Source organism: Glycine max, chromosome 12, assembly GCF_000004515.6.
Source record: "Glycine max cultivar Williams 82 chromosome 12, Glycine_max_v4.0, whole genome shotgun sequence".
Classification (NCBI taxonomy): Eukaryota; Viridiplantae; Streptophyta; class Magnoliopsida; order Fabales; family Fabaceae; genus Glycine; species Glycine max.
In genome coordinates this window covers 34,599,530-34,609,316 of record NC_038248.2, presented here as the reverse complement: position 1 = coordinate 34,609,316, position 9,787 = coordinate 34,599,530, and the positions used below count along the sequence as shown (strand labels likewise).

General features: G+C 37.5%; 1 protein-coding gene across 1 annotated transcript; it reads left to right on the top strand.

The window, feature by feature from the left end:
* Positions 1 to 505: 505 nt before the first annotated feature.
* On the top strand, positions 506 to 3,946 carry LOC100778135 (auxin response factor 18). The gene is made up of 4 exons (XM_003540137.5): positions 506 to 1,897; positions 2,487 to 3,364; positions 3,459 to 3,524; positions 3,651 to 3,946. Exons 1-4 carry the CDS (start codon positions 824 to 826, stop codon positions 3,733 to 3,735), a joined length of 2,103 nt encoding a protein of 700 aa, XP_003540185.1. The 5' UTR covers positions 506 to 823; the 3' UTR covers positions 3,736 to 3,946.
* Positions 3,947 to 9,787: the final 5,841 nt, after the last annotated feature.

Here is a 9,787-nt window from a genome sequence, read left to right as displayed (position 1 = left end):
AGTCGAGGACCTGACTTCCATGGCGTGCTTCCTCACGACCCTTATGAGGCGTGTCATGTACGCGTTAAGTGAGTCTTGGAATTACCTTTTTCCGTATTTGGTTACATGGCAAGGTCTTGATATTATCTAGTTAAAGCCAAGAGTCCAGAGAGAGTAAAGAAGAGAAGAGACAAGTTTGCATGTATTTTATTTCAGAAAGTAAAATGTCAAAATGCGTTATTTTGTCAGCTCATGACTTTATTGCAGGCACAGTCAGAAGAAGTAGGGATGTTGTTGAGTTGAGTTTAGTTTGTAGTTAACAGTGCCATAATAATATAATGAATAACTCCAGTTAATTTTCACTTCACCCCACCCCCATCACACCCTTTTCCCTTTATTTCGCGATATTTTTCTTTCTGACACCATACCGTGACACATAATACTATAATGGTGATCCTCTATCTCTGTTTTATCTTTATTGCATCATGTCATGTCATCATAATTTATTTATCATTATAATAATAACCCTACAATATTAAAAACAATTCCATTCATCTTCTTCAAATAAATTAATACTACGTTTGTTTCTATTTCAATTGTTTATAGACTCGGGAGAGTGTGTGTCTCCTTTGTGTGTAAGAGAAAAAGTTGTCCCTCTCTTTTTCTTCTTCTTTCTCTTGAGATCTGAGCGAAAGATAATCAGAAGCAAAAGAAATTCAGGTGAGGTCTTGTGTTGTTTGTAGACATGTGACTCAACTCAACCTTTTGATATAACAGAAAACATAAGGGCATCAATAAACAGGTTTCAATTGAATCATCATCAGTTTTGGTTTGTGCCGGTGCAATGAAGGAAACAGACAAGAGTTTGGATCCGCAGCTGTGGCACGCGTGCGCCGGCGGCATGGTTCAGATGCCGCCGGTGAACTCCAAAGTGTTTTATTTCCCGCAGGGACACGCGGAACATGCGCAGTCCAACGTCGATTTCGGAGCGGCGAGGATTCCGATTCCGCCGCTCATTCTGTGCTGCGTGGCAGCTGTGAAGTTCCTCGCCGACCCCGAAACCGACGAGGTCTTCGCCAGGCTGCGGATGGTTCCTCTAAGAAACTCCGAGCTCGACTACGAAGACAGCGACGGTAACGGCGCGGAGGGGTCGGAGAAGCCCGCGTCGTTCGCGAAGACGTTAACTCAGTCCGACGCGAACAACGGCGGCGGGTTTTCCGTTCCGAGGTACTGCGCGGAGACGATATTCCCGCGGCTGGATTACTCGGCTGAGCCGCCGGTGCAGACGGTGATCGCGAAGGACGTGCACGGCGAGGTGTGGAAGTTCCGGCACATTTACCGAGGGACGCCACGTCGGCACTTGCTGACCACCGGGTGGAGCAGTTTCGTGAACCAGAAGAAACTCGTGGCGGGTGATTCTATCGTGTTTCTTCGGGCCGAGAATGGGGATCTTTGCGTGGGGATTCGTAGGGCCAAGAGAGGGGGAGTTGGTGGGGCCGAGGGGCCGTGCGGGTGGAGTAGTTCTGGTGGTGGGCTTGGGCCTGGGCCTGGGCTTGGGCTTGGGCCTGGGCCTGGGCCTTACGGGGCCTTTTCGGGTTTTTTGAGGGAGGAGAGTAAGGTGGTGAGGAGTGGGAGGCCGAAGGTGAGTGGTGAGTCTGTGAGAGAAGCTGTTACTTTGGCTGCTAGTAATCAACCTTTTGAGGTAGTTTACTATCCTCGGGCTAATACTCCAGAGTTTTGTATTAGGACTTCTGCTGTGAGAGGGGCTATGAGGATTCAGTGGTCCTCTGGGATGAGGTTCAAGATGCCCTTTGAGACTGAGGACTCTTCCAGGATAAGCTGGTTCATGGGGACTATTGCTTCTGTTCAGCTTCTTGATCCTATCCGCTGGCCTAATTCACCCTGGAGGCTTCTTCAGGTACACACTATTTCTTCATCTTAGGAAGGATCCACTTGTGAGTTTTTCCTTCGTCCAACTAACCTTATATTTCTTGCTATTTCTTCATATTCCGTAATAACATTTCAGCCTTGTTAATATGAAGGTCTCTTGACAAAATTCTTCAACCAAGTTGATCTATAAGAAGGATTTTTAATCATGTATTCTTTTAAAACAATTTTGGGTCGGGGTGGTTGTAAGTACTAGACTAATTCACTTGCTGCTCTCGATTCCTGAATTTCATGCTTATCTTGCAATTTCTATGCAAATATTCCTATTAGAAAGTTTCAATTGTAAATTTTTTAGGATAAAACTTGGACTAATTTATATAAGTGCTTTTAATTTTCAACTCGGCAATCTATGTAATAAACACTTGTATTTAAGGTGAACATAGATTACTGTGGTAAAATTTTAATTTTGATTGGAGAACAACACCATAACTGCATTTAAGTTTTTTTTCGTTTTTTATTTTATTGGGGAGATGTTTCTGATTGTATTCAAGCCATAGTTGAGATAAGATTAATGTTGTGGACAAGCTTATGATGCAACCTTGTTGATCTTGGCGCAACAGGTTACTTGGGATGAGCCAGATTTGCTACATAATGTGAAGCGAGTAAGCCCATGGTTGGTTGAGTTGGTATCAAACGTGCCAATCATCCATCTGGCACCCTTCTCTCCACCAAGGAAGAAGCTTAGGTTTCCACAACACCCAGAGTTTCCCCTTGACTTTCAATTTCCGATACCATCATTTTCAGGCAACCCCTTTGGGTCTAGCACTAGCAGCCCCTTGTGTTGTCTATCTGATAATGCTCCTGCAGGCATACAGGGAGCCAGGCATGCTCAAATTGGAATATCTTTATCAGATCTCCACCTTAACAATAAGCTGCAGTTGGGGTTGCTTCCGACTAACGTCCACCAGCTTAATTTGCACACTGGGATTTGTAATGGCAACATCACCAACCATGGTAAGAGTAAAGAAAGTCTATCATGCTTGCTGACCATGGGAAATTCTAACAAGAGTTTGGAGAAATCTGATCATGTGAAGAGACACCAATTTTTGCTTTTCGGTCAACCGATACTCACCGAGCAACAAATCTCTAGATCTTCTAGTGATGTGTTGTCTCAAAATTTTACTGTGACGGATGATGAGAATAAGGAGAAGAAGGAGAAGGGATTTCTTAGTGACTCCCAGTCTTCAGTTTCACCCGGAAAGTCATCTTCTACCACCGAGTTCTCTTGGCAAGTTGGTTCGGATACCAGTCATTGCAAGGTTTTCATAGAGTCAGAGGATGTGGGACGGACCCTTGACTTGTCCTGTCTTGGTTCATATGAAGAGTTGTACATGAGACTGGCTAACATGTTTGGAATAGAAAGGTCTGAGATGTTGAGTCATGTTCTCTACCGTGACGCAGCTGGTGCTCTTAAGCAAACTGGAGAGGAACCCTTCAGGTACCACTCCATTTCTTGTTCATGGTTTTTCTTTCTACATGGATATTTTCTTGGAAGGAGTCTTATGTTTTATTGGGGTTTTGTTTTCCTGCAGTGAGTTCATGAAGACAGCAAAAAGATTGACAATTCTGACGGATTCAAACAACAAAGATAGTAGAAGGTGGGAGAAAGAAAAATAATGAAATTATGTATAGGATGTGGTTGCCTTAGATGACCCGGAAGATACTTTTGTATGTGCAAGTGTAACTGTTCCTTCCTCTTTGTGACTTAAAGGTCTGTTTTGCAGGGTTTGGATCACAGGAATTCGAAATGCTGAACATGGATTGGATACTGCATCAAATAAGACAGGTCCTCTTGGTATATTTGCTTAATATGGTGTGGCATGTCATGGCATCTGAGATATTGTTTTTAGATATGAGATGTTGAAGGACACAGTTATTACTCTGTTGTTAGAGATGCTAATATGAACTGAAAATTCAAACAATATTGGCGTCCTTGTTTTCGATGCCCATGTGTAGAAAATAATGATTTTTCCTGTATAATGGACAATTGCTATTCTAATATTAATTATTAATTAACCCAGATTTGGTTCCCCATGAGCGAATTTGCTATTCTTTTAGTTGTTGTCGCGTCTACACGTCACTAGTTCTGGCAAATTTTGAGTATAGTGTGGTGACTGTGAGCACACAGGAAAACTGTGGTAATCAGTTCAAGCCATGCTCTGCCATTTATTGGCGTCATGGATAGTGTATTTATGCGATGTGGATTAAGTTTTAGATTTTGTTAGACTTAATTCTGATAAATTTAATTTTACATAGTTCAATCTGATTGAAAATATATGTTTAAATTAATTTTAGTCAAATTTTACACTAAAACACATTATTCTGTGTGAGATTGATTTAACTAATAAACTAAATGAATCTAATAACATTTTTTTCTATTGTGAATCTTTGTCGGGTTTCATATATGATATATGCATCATTTGATCGGGGGTCATTGAATTAGTAAAATATTAATGATAATATTTAAAATATAATCGGTGTAAAAGATAACCATAGATATATAAAAATAAGAAATCTTAATTTGAGGAAGGGATGTATTGTGTACATGGCTCGTCCTATTCCTCTAATCTAATTTCGTTCATAGTTAATTTTGATGAAGTTGAGTTTTAAAATTTACAGTTATGATTTTTTTATTTGATGAAAGGCATTTTTTATATACAATTTAAGAATATATAAATGCTAGAGTTTGATTTTACAAAATATTAACTTTAAATTTTATGAATTATTAGTATAAAAGATTTTATATTATCATTTAATAAAAAAATCATGATAAGAATGACTTTTAAGAAAAGAAAATTATTAGAAAAGATAAATTTATTATTTATGATAATTTACAATTAAATGATAATATAATTTTTTAAAGAAAATGTATACTCTTTACTAACTAATGTTGCGATATTATTTCAATAGTTCATATTAATCCTATCTTATGAGATACTATCGTGTTAATATTTAGTTTACATAAATGACACCAACAAAATTTCTAGTTAAGTACTGTCCCACCAACACCCATAGATTGAGGATCAAGGAATTTCTCTTTTACAGTCAAATTAATCATTATAGGTGCTGCAATTTCCTTCCCATCTATTGCCTTGTGGCAATGGAATTTCCACTTAAACAAAACTGAATATGAAAATTGTTAGTAAATATTTGTGTTATAATTTAAATTTTATAAATATATATATATATATATATATATATATATATATATATATATATATATTAGTTATATTAATTTTATTTTATAAAATAAAATATTTATTTTAGAATCTGTTATTTAAAATTAGATTTTTTATCTTTTTAAGATTTTGTTTTAATGAGTCAATAATTTGTTCCGTTTGACACTCTAATGATTATATTTGGTTTCTAACAATCATATCCTTGTTGCATAAGGGGGTCTATGCCTATATATATCTCTTTCCTCCTCTCAAAAAAAAATCATAATTTTTTTTTCTTGTGCTTATTGTATGATATAGTACATTGTTGATTCATATGGTGCCAAATAAAATTATTTTCCTACTATTATTTTGTTATCTAAATTAAGGCTTTGCATTTTTCTTCTTATTTATTTTTTTCATTTTATTTTCTAATAGTCTTAGAGAGAAAAGTTATCACTTTCTTCTTGCATAGTCTTTTCTACAGTAGCATTCTATTTTATCAAAAAATGTTTGTCATCGATATGATTGAGTTTCTTTCTAGTAAGCATAAAAAATTAATGGATGAAAACACAATATATTATGTTCTATTAAAAATGTTTTTTTTATTATATTATTTTATTTCTTTAAATTTTAAATGTCACAATCCACCCTTAGGCCATGACCGGCGCACAGACTATGATTTCTTTAGCCTTGCCAGCCTATCCTATACACAATAACCTGTAAAAGAACACATAATATATATATCTAGACAAATCCATATACATATATCTCATTCCATCCATTTAACAACAAAGTTGGTTATAAATACTAATCATCAAGTGTCTCAAAATATCATAAGTACATCTTCATCATGTCTATAAGAGAGAATCATTTAAATTTCAAAATAAAGGAATTCTCTCTAAATCTATCACTACCTTGGCCCCTATAGCTGCATTATACTGGAGTTACAACCAAAATATCCATCAAACGCAATAGAGACTTACCAAAAGATAATCAAATTCCTGGGTACGTCAGCAAATCCCAGGAAATCAGTACTCCACTACTGTGTATCTGAGAAAAATGAAATAAAACAGGGGATAAGTCACAAGGACTTAGTGAGAGCATAATGTACAAAGCGGACAGGAAGGAGAGCACCGTTTAGCATGAGTCTTTTCATCCCAAGAAATGTTATAATGACATTAAATAAATAATGAACAAAAATACACTTGCTTTTAGAAATCCATGCACTCAAAGAATATAATTTTAGAATTTCTCATAACCTGGTATCCAAAATAATTACTTTAAAATCAAACATTCATTCTACTATGTGCACATAGACCACATTATCTCTTCGTTGTGGTGAACGGTAATTATATAATTACGACATTTAGCTCGTAGGCTGCATTATCTCTTCGTTGCAGCGAACATAATATATAAATATACTATGAGTAATTGACTCATAGGCTACATTATATCTTCGTTGTAGCAAACGACAATATAATTATACTATGAGAAATCAACTCATAGGCTACATTATCTCTTCATTGTAGCAAACAGAAATATCATTATACTATGAGAAATCAACTCATAGGCTACATTATCTCTTCGTTGTAGCAAACGGAAATATCATCATGAACTCACAATATATAACATAAACAATAGTTCAACATTCATCCTTATATGTATCATCAAGATCTCAAAATAAATTTCCAAAATCTTGAGGAATATATATATATATTGAAGTTAAATTGCTCCTCCTAAAGGAACTTTAAAAAATGCTGCTAGGTAGATTAGCTACTCACCTAAATAACGCAATCACTGTCTTCCACAGCTGTTAGGAAGGTTAACCACTGTATTTTCCATAGAATCTAAGCATTTAAAAATAATAGAACAAGGGGATAGACAAAATCCCCAATTTTAACAAACCTAGGGTTTTGACAAAATCATAATAATCCCTAATACTTAGTTTCTAACCCTTTCTCTCACAGTCCATGACTAATCAGTGCTGTAAAATACTCAACTAACACAATAGGTTATAGATTTTTACCTTAAAGAGATCAAATAGAAAAACCTAAGGAAAAGAGTAGTGTTTCCCTTTTTCTCCCGTCACCTTCACGTGCTGGGAAAAGCCCAAGGATGCAAAAAGCTTTAAAATTTTAGAACCATGGAAGGAGGTTAGTGAAAGATTGAGAGATTAAATTTGTTGGGGAAAAAGAGAGGGTTTGAGAGGGGGTGGACTGCTGCAGCAAAAAGAAAACGGAAGTTTGGGAAATGGGGGGGCGGGGGGGGGGGGAAGCTCTCGGGAGTTTTTAAGCTGGGGGTGGGTTTTTGTTATTTTAATATTATTTTATTATATTAGTGGAACGATGCGTTTCATTCTTCCCCCCTAAAAGAAAATTCGTCCTCGAATTTGATCGATGACTAACCTTGAGTCTCAAACAAGTCAGGGTACTTCTCACGCATAATGGTTTCTGGTTCCCAAGTCATCTCCTCTCCCGCTGGTCTTCTCCAAGCCACTTTCACTGACACAACATCCTTAGAATGTAAACGCTTCACACGTTTGTCCATTATAGCCATTGGTTGTTCTCTATAACTGAGATTCTCATCAAGTTGTATTGACTAAAGTTGAATAATGTGAGAAGGGTCATGAACATACTTTCGAAGCATCGACACATGAAAAACTTGGTGAACACTCGATAGATCTGGTCGAAGGGCTAAACGATAAGCCACTTGCCCCACCCTCTCTAGAATCTCAAAAGGTCCAATAAACCTGGGGCTAAGCTTACCTTTTCAACCAAAACGTAAGATACCTTTCATGGGAGACACATGCAAAAATACATGTTCTCCTACACTGAACTCTAAAGGTCAACGTCTCTGATATGAATAAGACTTTTGTCTACTCTGAGCAATCAACAAGTGATCTTGGATTATCTTGACCTTATCAACGACTTCTTGAATTAGATATGGGCCTACCAACCTAGGTTCTCCAACTTCAAACCACCAATCGGTGATCTACAACACCTCCCATACAAGGCCTTAAAAGGTGCCATTTGAATACTAGATTGATAGCTATTATTATAAGCAAACTCGGCCAAAGGCAAGTATTGATCCCAACTACCTCCCAAATCAAGCATGCAAGCGCGCAACATATCTTCTAGGATTTGTATTGTTCTTTCTGATTGACCATCAGTCTGAAGGTGAAAAGAAGTACTCAAATTTAGTCTAGTCCCTAAGGCCTGTTGGAAAGACCTCCAAAATTGAGTTGTGAACTGAGGGCCCCGATCTGATATGATAGACAATGGCACTCCATGCAAGGATACTATCCTTTCTAAATAAATATTGGCGTATTGAGTTGCTGAGTAAGTAGTTTTCACAGGCAGAAAGTGTGCTGACTTTGTCAATCAATCTACAATCACCCAAACCGAGTCATAACCCTTGGAGGTTTTAGGTAACCCCATCATAAAGTCCATAATAATCCTCTCCCATTTCCATTCAGGTATATCAATTCGCTGAAATAAGCCTGCGGGCTTCTAATGCTCTGCTTTAACTTGTTGACATACTAGACATTTAGATACAAATTCAAGTACATCCTTTTTCATCCCTTCCCACCAAAAGAACTCTTTCAACTCTTGATACATTTTAGTAGAACCTGGATGAATGGTGTAAGAGGAATAATGAACTTCTTCCTTGATCTTTTCCCTTAAGCCTCCTAAATTTGGAACACATAGGCGAGTGCCAAAATGTAACACACCTTCAGAATCAACTACAAAATCAGACACCTTTCCTGTTTGAGCCTCCTCCACAATCTTCTTTAAGTGAGGGTCTTCACTTTGAGTGACCTTAATGGTATCCACTAGAGTGGAACGAGCATGAACATGGGCTAAAAGTGATTCGGTGCCTGTGACCTCAAACCTTACTCCACTAGCTACAAGATCTTGGAACTCCTTCATTATTGGTCTTCTAACTTCAACAATGTGAGCTAAGCTACTTATAGACTTCCTACTCAAAGCATCAGTAACTACATTTGCTTTACCTGGATTATATAAGATCGTGCAATCATAGTCTTTTAAGAGCTCTATCCACCTCCTTTGCCTCAAATACAAGTCCTTCTGCTGAAATATGTACTTAAGACTCTTATGATTCGTGTAGATCTCAGAAGTCTCACCATATAGGTAATGCCTCCAAATCTTAAGAGCAAAGATTATTGCTGCCATCTCTAGATCATGTGTAGGATAGTTTTGCTCATGCCTCTTGAGTTGTCTAGAAGCATAAGCAATCACTCTTCCATGTTGCATCAAAACACACCCTAGTCCAATCCTCGATGCATCACAATAAACCATATAACCACCACCTCTCGAAGGTAAGGCTAAGACAAGCACGGATGTCAAACAATCCTTTAGCTACCGAAAACCTTGCTCACATGCATCATTCCATTGGAATGCAACTTGCTTCTGTGTTAGTCTGGTTAGAGGAGCTGCAAGTCTCGAAAATTCCTTAATGAACCGACGGTAGTATCCTGCAAGTCCAAGAAAACTATGAATTTCTGACATTGATGTAGGCCTAGGCCAACTCTGAATCACTTCCACTTTCTTCATATCTACGCTTATACCATCCTTAGATACAACATGACCTAGAAAGACCATGCTATCCAACCAGAATTCACATTTAGAGAACTTTGTGTACAACTTATGCTCCCTCAAGGTTTGAAAGGCTAACCTCAAGTG

Excerpts from the sequence above, each read along its gene's own strand:
- LOC100778135 (XM_003540137.5), top strand. The coding sequence starts at position 824 with ATGAAGGAAACAGACAAGAGTTTGGATCCGCAGCTGTGGCACGCGTGC. Across the intron at positions 1,898-2,486 it reads CACCCTGGAGGCTTCTTCAG|GTTACTTGGGATGAGCCAGA; the intron begins GTACACACTATT and ends TTGGCGCAACAG. Across the intron at positions 3,525-3,650 it reads AACAACAAAGATAGTAGAAG|GGTTTGGATCACAGGAATTC; the intron begins GTGGGAGAAAGA and ends TCTGTTTTGCAG.